The following is a 14,830-nucleotide window of genomic DNA, read 5'->3' as shown; positions in this document are numbered from 1 at the left end:
TGAAAAATTAGAAAAAATGAAGTATTTTTAACTTACGAACGGGTGATCGGATCTCAATGAAATTTGATATTTGGAAGAATATCGTGTCTCAAAGCTCTTATTTTAAATCCCGACCAGATCTGGTGACCTTGGGGGGAGTTTGGGGGGACCTAAAATCATGGAAAACGTTTAGAGTGGAGGGATTGGGATGAAACATGCTGGGAAAAATAAGCAGAAGTCATAGGTACGTGATTGACATAATTGGAACGGATCCGATCTATTTGGGGGAATTGGGGGGGGGGGTAATTCTGAAAAATTAGAAAAAGTGACGTATTTTTAACTTACGAAGGAGTGATCGGATCTTCATGAAACTTCATATTTAGAAGGACCTCGTAACTCAGATCTCTTATTTTAAATCTCAACCGGATCCAGCGTCATTGGGGGGGGGGGAGGCCGGAAATGTTAGAAAATACTTAAAGTAGAGAGGTCAGGATGAAACTGGATGGGAAGAATAAAAACCTATCTAAGATACGTGACTGACATAACCGGACCGGATCTGCTCTCTTTGGTGGAGTTGGGGGGGGGGGGTAATTCGGAAAAATGAGGTATTTGTAACTTACGAACGGGTGACCAGATCTTAATGAAATTTGATATTTTGAAGGATCTTGTGCTTTAAAGCTCTAATTTTAAATTCTGACCAGATCCTGTGACATTGGGGGGAGTTGGAGGGGGAAACTGGAATTCTTGGAAAACTTGAAAATTGGGGTATTTTTATCTTGCGAATAGGTATCGGATCTTAATGAAACTTGATATATATAGAAGGATCTTATGTCTCAGATGCTCCATTTTTGACTCGAATTGGATCCGGGGACATAGGGGGTCGGAGGAGGGAAACAGAAATCTTGGAAAACGCTTAGAGCGGAGAGATCGGGATGAAACTTGATGGGAAGAATAAGCAAAAGTTCTAGATACGTGATTATTATAATTGGAATGGATCCGTTCTCTATAGATGAGCTGGGGGGTGTTAATTCGGAAAAATTAGAAAAATTAAGGTATTTTTAACTTAAGAACGGGTGACTGGATGTTAATGAAATTTGATATTTGTAAGAAATTCTTGTCTCAGAGCTCTTATTTCAAATCCCGACCAGATAGGTTGACATTGGGGGGAGTTGGAGGGGGAAATCTTTGAAAACGCTTGGAGTGGAGGAATCGGGATGAAGCTTGATGGATAGAATAAGCAAATGTCCTTGATACGTGATTGACGTAACCGTACTGGATTCGCTCTCTTTGGGGGAGTTGGGGGGAGGGGTTAAGTGGTTTGGCGAGTTTGGTGCTTCTGGACGTTCTAGGACGATGAAAATAGGTAGGCGTGTCAGGGAGCTGCACAAATTGACTTGATAAAGTCTTTTTCCCAGATTCGACCATCTGGGGGGCTAAAGGGAGAGGAAAAATTAGAAAAAATGAGGTATTTTACGAGTGGGTGATCGGATCTTAATGAATTTTGATATTTAGAAGGATACCGTGACTCAGAGCTCTTATTTTAAATCCTGACCGGCATTAAGCCTCTGATTTTCCTTTTAAATCAATCTATTGATTCTTAGAATTTTTTTTAGAGCTCATAGCATATGAGCTCTTGGCTCTTAGCTCTTCTTGCCTCGTCACAAGTGCCATATGAGCTCTTAGCTCTTGTTTGATAGGTTCCATGACTCGCATCCATTAATGTAATTACAGAGAGTACATTGCTCCTGAGTAGTCTGAGTTTTATCAGTAATTTCTGGATGTATCTGTCCGTTTTAGGTCAGAGTGTCCCAATTTATTTCAATTTTCTGAATTCTTCGATGTGACTAGCATCGCATTGAATGCCTTCGGCCAGGATTGTTATAACTCTATTTGACATACTTTTTTGTTTTATCTACATTTATGTTGACTTTTATCCTGGCTGTGGGCAGCTACAGTGATATCGTCGGTGAACTTGCAATCATGTAGATGACGCTCAGGGCTTACTTGAATCCCCCCTCCAAGGTGGTAGGCTCGAATCATAAAGTCAATAAACAATATTGTGGGTAGCCAGCATCCTTGACGAACACCGGACTCGATTTGCAACCACTGTGAGAGACCAGTCTTCGTCTGGACTGCACACACTTGTGAAGTACACAAGGTTTTATTAATTTTCATAATTTTCAGAGGGGTTCCGTAAGCTAGGAAAATTTTCTACATAGCCTCTCGGTTCACGGAGTGGAATGCTTTCAAGAAGTCTATAAACATTAAATAATATGCTTGCTATTCTATCTATTTTTCCATACTGTTATAGCTGATTTCTCTAAGTGTATGCGAACCGACCACCGTCAGTGAATGATCCTGGTTGCAACCAACTTTTGCAATGGAATCACTGCACACACCCAATATATCGTTTCTATCAGCCTTGTTGATGAGATCGCTGACCAACAGATATAAAGTGTCTTAGTTACATTCATTCGATTCATTTCTTTGGTCCTTACGCGGCTATAACCGTCATTTTGCTTTGGTAGTCGCAAAATATGCTCGAAAGATGAGATCGTTGATTGGTTTCCAATCTAGAAAAGATTTCTTCGCTGCCCCAGTTAAAGTCAGTGCCAGAATATAACGCATGATAGTTCTCATAATCAAGGGACCCAAACTGAAGATTTCAGGTTGTGCAGCCGCATATACCTGATAATTTTCAAAGATTTTCATCACATTATTTAACCATTCCGGCTTGGTGTCCGAGTTTATTGACGTAGCATTCAAAATCCAATACGAAAAAAATCTTTCACACTCAAAAATCGTGTCCGAGTGCGTTCCAAATTTGGTATCTCCAAGATCAGTAAAATTTTCGAGGTCATTTTTAGCTGATTTTGTAATAATTCTTTTTTTTTTACAGTGATAGGTTACTGGCCCGTCGACCAATACTCACCACTTAGTGGACACGGGATCGTTAAATGTGGCCCATTAGAGCCAATAGGCGATCTGGTTAACGTCCTGGGCACACACCAGCCGGGGTTTAATTGTTTTCTCAATGAAAGAACAGCTTTTTCTTTGGTATCTTATCTTCTAGGAATTTTAATTTTACTTTCCTCTTATTTATTTTCCTTGAAATCAGATATGTGCTTATTTCCCATTTATTTTACTGGAATGAATTAAATTATCATTTTTTATAACCCACACTTACAGTGACATTGGGGCAGAGTAACAATAAGAAAAACAACAACAGAAAAAATATATAAGGAAAGAATTGGGTGTAAATCGATTATTTTTTTGGGGGGTGGGGGGTGTTGTTGTAAACGCATATGCTATGCCTGCGAGTTTCCTGTGTCGTATCTTTAACTTAGAAATTATGTTGAAAAATGCCTTGATCCTTCGCAAGAAACCAGTTACATCCAAGGAGGAGTATTAATTTTTTGTAAGGAGTCACCAGAACGAGCACGATAAGGATGGTAATTCCTATAAAAATGGTTATTCCTAATAAAGGATGGTAAAGCGCGATAATTTCAGTATTTTATACCTGGAATCTATGGACAGTTTTTTACTCTTATCCTTCATTTCGGTCTCAGAAGACTTGGTGCTGCCTTGAGCTGTTAGCAGTTGTAGCAATTGATTATAGATTGCCTCTTGTTTTCAAATACTATGTGATCAAGTTCGAAGTTGCTTCTTTTTTTCTCTTGAGTTTCAAATTCTGTCTGCAAAAGCAAAGGATATGGCCATAAGGACTTTGCCTAAAAGCGCTATCGGACATAAGGAAACAATACGAAAACGTCATTTTCAAGGATAGTTTACAATAAGTTAGAATACGCGTATAATATACAATACACTTCCCAGTATAGTACATTATATATTATTGAGCATGAACTACATTCAATAAGAATGATCATTTATTCCAATTTTAGTTCATTTATTGTTCTTTTTATTGCCTTTTAGGATTTTTTTTTTATTTAAGTCAAGTTTAATGCGGTCCTCATGTTCTTTGTCAGTCTGATATCCAAAAAAAAAATTATCCAAAGAAAAAAATTTATCAGCTGAAAATCTGAGGCTTCTCTGCCAAAAATGTACGGTCAATGAGTACATTACAAAAACACAGAGTCCAAGATCAATGAACTTCAAAACAGAATAATTTTTGTGTACCTCAAAGAACCTGAACCAACTGCCTAATTGTTTTCCTATTGAAGCAATAATTCGAAGTTTGTAAGAAGTTGCAAGAGAACCAAGAATATACCGCAACATTTACAGCTATCTCCTCGAAGGAGGAGATATTTCCTGCTAGTCAAGAAAAATTTTCGATATTGTAGGCATATTGACCCGAAAGCGTCATGGATGGTGATACGCAGTCTTAATAACATCTTGTCATAAGCTTAGTCTTCCGTTAGGGGATTTCAGACTAGTAAAGAGAATGTGATTATTGCTTTTAATTACTTCCGGTAATCATTTGTTTAAAGTTACTGTTGTTTTATTTGATTTTCTCGAACACTGTCACGAATTGAATTTTTCAGTCATTTAAAGGCTGTAAAGAGTGGGAAAAGAAAAGTTTGAGAAAAAGAGCCAATTCATGACCCTAATTTTTGAACTCTACTATAGGGGTCTATGGATCTATTCTTGGGAGAGGGGGAGGGGTGGATTCTGTGTGGAAAATGGTTACTCTTATTGCTATGCTCGTGAAGCGCTTGGTGTGAAGGTATGACTAAGGTTGCTTGTGTCTTCATAAAAAAATAATGTCATCATTCAGACGAAGGTTAATTTCTGTCCAATTTGTATTTATTTTGCTTCTTGTCCTTTATTTTTCTTGTTTTCGTGGTATTTCTGAGGATCTTAAAAACATTCTTATGTGATGTATTTGTTTTAGGTGGATTTCTATATTGATGCCAACATGATCCACATTGCTGACACTAAGGTGGCCCGAAGATATGGGGATTACTTTATAAGACAGATTCATAAATTTGAAGATTTGAATAATTCTCTGAAAAGCATAAGACTGTGAGATTTTTTAAAAGGATTGGCATTAAAGAAATTTGGCGATTCTAATTGTTTGTTTTATGCAATCTTTTTCTAACTGTAAAGGCTGATTTTCATAATTAGTATGGAGTTTAAAAAATGGTACTAGCTTGTGCAGCAATATGTTTTTGACAAATCCATATTTATATTGAAGGCGAATCTGAGACAACAAGTTGTTTAAACTGTCTTCTTAGTTCAGCTATATTTTGATATGCAGGATTTTCGTTTCGATAAGGGAAACTCTACTTCAGAACCCTATGCTGCAGACTGGGCCGGGAGAACTGATATCAGAATTTATAAAATTATTTGGTAAAAAAAAAATTTGTTCTCTGGAGGATTTCAAAAATTAAAGCAGAAGAAAGGGGAGAGTTTATTAGTGCTTGTGGCCATGGTTGGGGTCAAGCATGATTTTCTTGTCGAAGTGCTTATCTTTATCATCTCTTAATGCACTAAACATTTCGAATTGCTGCAATCATGGTTGGGGGGGGGATGTTTCTGAGCAGGGAGAGGTCATGGGCCAAGGACATGATAGATACAGCTTTCCGATTACTTTTAAGCTTTCAAAACTATTAAATATTCGTTTTTTTTTAAGTTTAACAATATTTCAATGTAGAAAAAATAAGTTTGTGTATATTTTCCAAAACGAGCCTTTAACCCCTTTAATGGCCTCTAATAACATGTCTAGTAACGTCTTATTTTGAAGGTCTCTTCTGTTAGGTTCTACCAATCATGGCGGGGAAAAGGGGTTGGGGTTTCTAAGCTTTTTTGACCAGGGTAATGGTAACGGACCACGAGTAGTATAGATGCAATATTCTGACTATTTTTTTATGGCACTTGGTATCTACCAAGTGACATATAGCGATCGCAAATTCTGTCGGTCTTTCGGTCTGTCTGTCCCGGTTTTGCTACTTTAGGCACTTCCAGGCAAGCTAGGACGATGAAATTTGGCAGGCGTATCAGGAACCAGACCAGATTAAATTAGAAATTGTCGTTTCCCCGATTTGACAATCTGGAGGGGGGGGAGTGGCGGGACGGTTAAATCGGAAAAATTAGAAAAAGTGAGGGTATTTTTAACTTATGAACGGGTGGTCGGATCTTAATGAAATCTGATGTTTGGAAGGATGTCGTGTCTCAGAGCTCTTATTTTAATCCTGACCGGATCCAATGACATTGTGTTGAGTTGGGGGGGGGACTAAAACCTTGGAAAACGCTTAAAGTGGAGGGATCGGGATGAAACTTGGTGGGAAAAATAATCACAAGTCCTAGATCCGTGATTGACATAACCGGAACGGATCCACTCTCATTGAGGGAGTTTGGGGGGAGGTTAATTCTGAAAAATTAGAAAAAATGAGGTAAAAACTTACTTTTAGATAAAAACTTACGGAGGAGTAATCGGATCTTAATGAAATTTGATGTTTGGAAGGATATCGTGTCTCAGAACTCTCGGAGGGATCGGGATGAAACTTGGTGGGGAAAAATAAGCACAAGTCCTAGATACGGGATTGACATAACCGTAACGGATCCGCTCTCTTTAGGGGAGTGGGGGGGGGGGTTAATTTTAAAAAATTGAAAAAATGAGATATATTTAACTTACGAAGGAGTGATCGGACCTCAATGAAATTTTATATTTGGGAGAACCTCGTAACTCAGATATCTTACTTTAAATCCCGACCGGATCCAGTCTCATTGAGGGGAGGAGACCGGAAATCTTGGAAAATGTTTAAACCGGAGAGATCAGGATGAAACTTGGCTGGAAGAATAAGCACAAGTCCAAGATATGCGACGGAAATTAGAAAATTGAGGTATTTTAACTTAAGAACGGGTGACCGGATCTTAATGAAATTTGATATTTAGAAGGAACCCTTGTCCCATAGCTCTTATTTCAAATCCCACCAGATCTTTTGACGTCAGAGGGGGGAAACTGAAAATCCTGGAAAACGCTTTAAAATGTAGTAGATACGTGATTGACGTAACCAGACTGGATCCGCTCTCTTTGGGGAAGTTAGGGGACGGGGTTCAGTGCTTTGGCGAGTTTGGCGCTTCTGGACGTGCTAGGACGATGAAAATTGGTAGGCGTGTCAGAAGCTGTACAAATTGACTTGCTAAAGTCGTTTTCCCCGATTCGACCATCTTGGGGCTGAAGGTAGAGGAAAAATTAGAAAAATTGAGGTATTTTTAACTTACGAGTGGGTGATCGGATCTCAATGAATTTTGACATTTAGAAGGACCTCGTGACTCAGAGCTCTTATTTTAAATCCTAACCGGCATTAAGCTTCTGATTGTCCTTTCAGAGCAATCTAGTGATTCTTAGAATTTTGCCAGAGCTCAGGCCATATGAGCTCTTGGCTCTTCCGACCACGTCACAAGTGCCATATGAGTTCTTAGCTTTTTTTTTTTTTTTTTTTTTTTAGTTTAGTTTAACAATATCTAAAATTTGGAGATAGAAATTGGGCCATTTCCAAAAAGGAGTTTAACCACTCATATGTGTTTGGTCAAACTTAGTATAAGCTTTACTTTGAAATATTCCAAGTAGCCCGTCATTTTACAGCTTCCTTTAGGTAGATTGCAACCATCCAGCTCTTTTCTATGTTAGAAGTCTTTGTGTCCTCCTATTTGCGAAAAAACATCCACCTCTTATTGTGTGATGGCGCGTAATTTTTAAGCCATCAGCCAATCTCTTTTGGGTGATATGCATAGGTAAGTTTGCACTCTAAAAATGCCAAGTGACGCCTCGTTTCAAAACTTTGCTCAATTGGTTCACAGCAATGGTGGTGGGAGAAGGCCAGGGAGTTGGTCACAAATTTGTGTGCCCCAGGGAAGGGTTCCAGGCCATGGGTACGATAGACACAATCGTTGTGTTAAAATTCCATTTTTTTTCAAAATGATTTACTGTTAGTTTGACATTATTTTGAAGTAGAAAAATTAGATTTAAACATCCTATGTTTTCAAAACGGAGACTATACCCCCTAAAATTGTCCCTGATAAACTTTAAACTAGGATATACTCTGAAATATCACAAATAATCCATCATTTTAAAACTCTTTCAAGTTAGATTGCAGCTAATTACCTCTTTTCTGTTTTAGAAGTTAGTCTCCTTCAATTTGCCAAAAACGAGCAATTTTTAACTCATCGTCCCTTTCCCGTTGCGTAATAACTATTAATTTTGTTTAATGGCTATCACACAAGTATTATGTTTTTCAAAATGTTTCTGGTAACACCTCATTTAAATAGTTTCTTAAGCTGAATTGCAATAGTCCATCTCTCTTTTTTTGTGGTCTTCTACTTGCCAAAAACGTAAAATTTTTATGCCATCATCTGTTTCTCATTATGTGAAGACTATTTGTTTTGAGTGATTTACTTTTTACATTCTTTTTCTCTCTTCTATCACCAATATTTACATTTCCGGGGTACTCTATCAGCTTGGTACAGCTTGACCGAAGGTCCATTACCATCCATGTACCTCCAGTACTATACCATTAGAATAATGGGCTGACTAACCATTGCAAAAGGGTCGGGTAAAAAGAATCCAAGAAATAAGTGGAAGAATGTTCATGCCAATACAATAATAATAATAATTTACTTTAATCTTCTTAAAGATATTAAAAATGCTTTTGTAGAATAGTAAATTGGAAAATAATGCATGAGCCTGACCCGCTTTAGTTATTGAAATCCTTCAAAAGAGAGCAAACTTTTTTGGAAGAATTGTTTCCCCAAGTAATTTTATACGTTATTTTTATTCAACAATTACAACAAGGCTGTCTTTTCTGTGATATCTAGGGTAAAATTATTCGTGACAGCCTTCGTAAGAATTTGAACCAGCGAATGACAAAAATAATAACCATATATAATTTTTACCCCTCCCCAAAGCCGTAAAAATCTGTGCCCTGTCCTTTCCCTTAATATAACAAAACCGACTTTTTGAAAACATATCTTTTGATTTAGTTCAACATTCCTCTTCATATTCTCTGAAAGTTTAAACTTAATACCAATTGCTGATCTTGAGATAGCACAGATAGGCCCTTTTGAAAACCTGCATGTGTATAATATCTTTTGATTATTCCAACATACCCCTAGACAGTACCTAAAATTTTCAGCTTGTTACCCTCTACTGTTTCTGAGATTGTTTCAGATACGCCAAATCCCGACCTAGATGCTCTTAATTTCTTTCGATTTTGTTCATTATCCCCCTAAACATTCCTTGAAGCTTTCAATTTTTACCTTTAGCTGTTCCTGAGAAATTTTAATTTTCACTCTAGTACACGTCAGCTCATCCCTCATTTTATATTTCTACTTTTTTGGGTTGTAGCAATTATAGTGGTGAAGGGAAGTAGGGATAATGGGTATATGCGACCAAGGGAACGAGTACCGAGTTATTGGCATGTTGGACATAATTTTGAGATTAATTTTATCTTTTCAAAATTATTGAATACTTCGTTTTGTTAGTTTAACAATATTTTAATTTTCTAAGTTGGAAAAAGAAATTTATGTATATTTCCGAAAAAGAGCATATAACCCCTCAATGACTTCTTAAATGTTTCTAGCAACATCTTATTTGAAATCTCTATTTCATTGGATTGTAGCAACCACTATGGGACAATAAGGGATGGGTGTCATCGGCATTTGTGACCTTGGGAAGGGTCATGGACTAAAGTCATGATAAAGACAATTTTCAAATGCTTGAATCTTTTCAAAAAGGCTGACCATTATTTTGATCAGCCTAACAGTAATTTTATGTCGCAAATTGAGCTAGAAAATTTGATTAAATTAGGAAAAATAATACTGAAAAATTAAAAGTAATCTGAAAACTGAATATATTATGCCTCTAATCTAATCTTTCTTCTACTTCAAATACTGTTGATCTCCCCTCTTTTCTGCTTTGCCCCCTTGCAATCTTACAAAGGAGAATATTTTTTAATAGAAGAATTTTATATATTTTTTTTATTAAAGTTTTCCAGTAAGGCTCTTTTTAAGGATGGAGGTTCTGAGGGCAAAATCTTTCTTGGCACCCCCAGAAGAAAGCTATCTAGCGGATCGCAAAAATAATTGTCGTTAAATAATTTATAACTCTTTCCTTTATCAATGCATTTTCTAGCAGAATATTCATCAGACAAATAAATTTTTAGAAGAACTTGGAACGCATTTCGTACATTCTCTTGTGAATAATTTTTACGTTTATGCTTTCAATGTTACTTTTTTTTAGCACCAGGCTAATTTCGTTTATATAGCGTACAAAACCCGACATTTTCAAAAACCCCACATGCTTCCGGGTTCCTAGGTCTACAATTGAGGTCATTCAGTAAATATTTTACTTATTTGTTGGGTTTTGAAGGTAAAAATTGTAACACTGAACTTTTCTGATTAATATATCCGATATTTTAGTAAGAGATCAGTCATGAGGTCTCACATGCAAGTGTAGTAAATTCATATTTTTGGAAAATCCAAAGAATTAAAAATAAATAAATATCCCATACCTGATAGAATAGAAGCTAGGTGGATTAAAATAGGGGCAGAAGAAATAGCAGAGCAATTTACCCATTTATTCAACACAGTATAATAGGCTAGAAGGAAGAGTGCCCACTTCATGGAGGAATGCTAAGTTAGTATCAATACTCATAAAGGCTAATAAAAATATCACATCAAATTGTTAAACATTTAGCATTGCAGCCTAAGTTAACAATCTTACTACCTTAATTTGCACTTTAGAGCAAATTAGTTGTAAGAACTGTCATGCTCTGTAGTTGATGATGGCAATAGATTTGGTCATTGTGTTAAGGTCAAGCATCAAACCATCAGGACTAGAGAGTGCTTGAGAGATGCAATTTAAGCATACTTTGTAACAGTCATCACATGTAGGTGTGGTTCAAGAATGATTTCTCCAGCAATTTAGAGTTGGCACCACTACACAACAGCTATTTCTGATTGAGTGTGTAAGATGGTTGGGTATGACAAGCTGGATCATCCTCCAAGCTGACTCTCTATTGTCTTCCAAGAGTGTTATAGAGAGATTGGCACACAACAAAATCAAGGAGCATATAGCTGAAGAAAAGCTAATCAGCTCTGTACAGTTGAGATTCCTTTCAAGAAGCAACTGTGCAAACCAGCTTATAGAAGCATAATATGACTAGATAAAAGCATAGATAGTTCTCATTCTATTTGATGTAGAAAAGGCATTTAACCAAGCACCACATAACATTTTAATAAAGATACTACAAACCTGTAGCTTTCCAAAATGTATCTTGCCTAGATGCTATGTTGCATAAAGAAAAGGAGATAAAAAGTACTTTCTGAGAAATCTCAGTCTTCTGTCAGTTAGTGACAAGCAGAGTAGCCTAGTCTTGACATTGATAATATTAGTAATGATGTCATAAATCCTCTTATGCTATTTGCACATGACACCAAACTTCACAGACCAATTGTGATGCAGGAAGATGTAGAGATTCTCCAGCAAGACATCCATGCTTTTGTCCAGGATTGAATTTTAATGCAATTAAGTGTAAAGTAATATAGATTAGTCATCCCTTTGAGAATTTAGTGATTTACTTACCATCAAGCCTGGTAACACCCAAGTGGGATTAAAAAAAAAAAGACTTGATGCCAAACATAGACTTGATAAGACAAGATTTAAGATATATTTTTCAATGCCAACTTATTCATCAATCAGAGGCACTCCTCAAAAATTAGAAAAGGAACAGCTCAATCATATCCTAGGATATGATGAAACAGTACCCCTTGTTGAAAGTTTTTGAAAGAATACTAGATAGACATTGAGAACATAAACTTTACTCATTGGAAAATTGACACATAGCCCTTAAGCGCATGACATATAGCTGAAAATCTTTGAGTTCTTTGCCAGTGTATGCACATGGCAGAAAAAGTTATTTTACTATAAGTTTGTCATGCAAGTTACAGTTTATGATAATTTCATACCAGTAAGAAGCAAATGATACATTTAGGGTGACCTACACTCTAATTCTAAATCAGTACCTATCCTGGTCTAATTTGGTTTGCTCCTCCTAGCATTCTGAAGTACTATGAAATAAGAAAAAGGTTGAGGTAATAGGGTACCCACAGAACTTGAATAATGCCAAATCCTGGACAAATATTTTGATTGAGATGTATCTTTTGTACACAAGGAAAGTAGGTTCCTAATCTTGGATGCTTTTAAGGACAAGGAGGACATATAACTTGATCCCTTTTTTATGCTCTTCCAAAATGTGTGATAATCATTTCACTTGCAAATATAATTTAAAGCCATTAAATATAAAACTCAATTCCTGTAACTACTTGGTGAGAGTGATCAGTGCATATGATGTGAGAGTAGTGACAATAAAAGTAGTACCAATAGTTTCTGTATTTTATGCTCCTTTTCAACAGTCCATAATAGTGTCACCCTCCCCCCTATTGGTCAACATACAACCACTCTGTCTTAATGATTTCAATATAATTTTTGGAATTAGGGGTCTATCTAGGGGTCACTGAATGGATTTTGATTTGATTTTTAGTTGAAATGATTATTCTAATTAGAAAAAACATAAAAAAGGCCCTCTAAATAGAATCACCTCTAATTTTTTTGGAAGTAGGTCTCTCCTTAAGGTCCATTTAATGGCTTTAGATTTGATTTTCAGTTGAAATGATTATTGTAATTGGAAAAAGCTTAAAAATGGCATCCAGTGCCATGTTCACCTTGTGTATAAGAAATAGAATCACCTTTAAATTTACCACTTTAAGATACCATGCCTAAGATTGAGCAGCATATCCAAGCTTAGGCTCAAGCTTAAAGAATATGCCTACAAATAGACTCTACTGTTAACTATCAGCACATTTAAAATTCCTAGTGTTGTATATGGTTCAAATAATCAATATAATAACACACTTATTAAGAAAATTTGGTAAAATTCCATTTTAAGGACTTGTTGCTATATTGGAAAGTAGTTGAGTCATGTGAATGAAACTTTCAGGAATGAATTCAGGGCATAATCTGGGAAGGTTTTTTCAAGCTACTATCCCTACCCTATGCTTATTTCTAGCACTTAGAAGATTCCATGGATAACTGGTTGATGTGGATAAGCTATCTATATTTTGACCATAATGCTTAGCCTTAATTTTGGTTTTTCATTTTCTTTTTCATTGGCTATGGCTTTGAAAATACAGTTGCTGCTGCTTCAGCTGGACTCTAAGATCAAGGCTTTTCCCCTAAATTTAATTAATAAATTTGCAAATCTTTAAAGCCTTGTCAATTAGAATTGATCAAATGTACAAGTCTCAGAACATATCCTTTGCACCTCATTTCAGCAGTAGATCAACTTCTTGAGGTTTCAATTGGTCTTTTAGGGAGGGAAGAGGTTGGTATTTCAAAATACCCTCCCTGGGAATCATTGAGGCTCTGGGTTCAATCTGGAGAATTATATTCAACTGCTTTCCAAGATAGACAAAGTCCCCTTAACTACTGGATATATTCCATACAATTAGTGATTAACATACAAAAAACCAATCTCCAGGCCAAATAAGAGAATTGAAAGGTGGTTTGAATCTCTAGACCGAACAAGAGCATTTATTGTTGTTTTCAACCTTATTGGTTTGGAAGTTTCTAAGAAAATAAGGTCCTAAAAATTCAAACTTGCCTTAAAATCCAACTGGGAACCATCTTTCCAAGTCCTATGTTCTGCAGGCTAAGTTAAGTAGACTTAAAAAAAAAAAAGACAAATAACACAGTTCTGCCATTATGCATTACCAGTAAAACATGGCAGTAAGAACTTGCTGTTGATAGTCTTGATGGAGGTGATGCATCAGCTTCAGTTTGTTGGGTGAACTTCTAGATAATTTGATAATTCACTAGCTGAAATTAAGGCTGTTTTCCATTACTTAGCTAGGTAGAAGGTGAACACACAACTGAATGCATCTTTTTGTGCTTTTTCCAAATATACTAATTTCTTCTTCAATGAATTTTATTCTGATTCCTTAAAGGGGCCTGGGATGTAATACCTTGTTTTTTATTAGAAAAATACTGACAACTGCTTCTACTGCTTCTGAAAACTACTTTCATACAGTTGTAAAAAGCTTGCTTCAGTAGCTTCACTATACCCCCAACACCCCCTCTCTCCCTCCTTGATGAATGAACATCAAGGCCATTATGAGTATTCATGCTATTTTTCTTAGAATGGCACATCCCTTCTCTTCTTTATTATTTTAGGTCAAATGCTGATAAATTAGTTGGAAGAAAAGTCATGCTATTCTAAAAATAGTGTGAATATTTATAGTGGGCTGCATGTTCATCCATAATGGGGGGGGGGCTAAGTTAAGTAATGCACATAAATGAATGATGAAAATAAGTACTTGTACAGTGATCTTAAAGTAGATTTCAGAATTGTTGGGGACTATTTTCTACTTGTAAATAATAAGTCATAGGATGTTACTTAAAGATTCCTTTTAAGGGCTTAAAACTAAATTTGTTAAGGAACCAACTACTGTATTTAAAACACCATAAAAAGTCACATTGAGTGGTGTGTTCACATTCTACCTAGCCAAGTATTGGGAAAAAACTTTATTTTTATTAAAAGATGAATAAGCATATAGATGGATTTTTGTAACAGACTCTGGAAACACTAATTTCTACCCTTACAAATGTAGCCCAATCCCCTCTAATGGGGCCAGGTATAGCCCTAGGCTATTTACAAAACTTCAATGATTTTGTGTTCTTTTCGGATTGACATCTTTTAGCCTTATAAATCAATTGCTGATGAAAAATAAGCACAAATAATTACGCAAACAGAAATATAATCTTCAAAACTCTGTATATGGTATAGACTTCCTTATATCTGTCCCCATATCACCAACAGAGCATGGTTATGAA

At 36.2% G+C, this 14,830-nt stretch overlaps 2 protein-coding genes across 4 annotated transcripts in view; both read left to right on the top strand.

The window, feature by feature from the left end:
- Nucleotides 1-5,010, top strand: part of LOC136026147 (eukaryotic translation initiation factor 3 subunit L-like) — a 54,626-nt gene extending 49,616 nt beyond the window's left edge. Inside the window, exon 11 of the mRNA XM_065702450.1 lies at nt 4,832-5,010. Coding sequence (XP_065558522.1) covers nt 4,832-4,966 — 135 coding nt within the window. The 3' untranslated portion in view covers nt 4,967-5,010. The remainder of the gene's footprint in view (nt 1-4,831) is intronic.
- A 5,170-nt stretch (nt 5,011-10,180) lies between these two features.
- LOC136026146 (small ribosomal subunit protein mS34-like) overlaps nt 10,181-14,830 on the top strand; it is a 21,342-nt gene continuing 16,692 nt past the window's right edge. Inside the window, exon 1 of one of the 3 annotated variants that reach the window (XM_065702447.1) lies at nt 10,181-10,268. The gene's annotated coding sequence lies outside the window, so the exon portion shown is untranslated. Of the gene's footprint in view, nt 10,310-14,830 lie in introns of all 3 variants that reach the window. The other 2 variants (XM_065702448.1, XM_065702449.1) reach the window with 2 other exon arrangements.

This window comes from Artemia franciscana, chromosome 4, assembly GCF_032884065.1.
Source record: "Artemia franciscana chromosome 4, ASM3288406v1, whole genome shotgun sequence".
Lineage (NCBI taxonomy): Eukaryota > Metazoa > Arthropoda > Branchiopoda > Anostraca > Artemiidae > Artemia > Artemia franciscana.
This window is presented reverse-complemented; position numbering and strand designations above follow the sequence as displayed.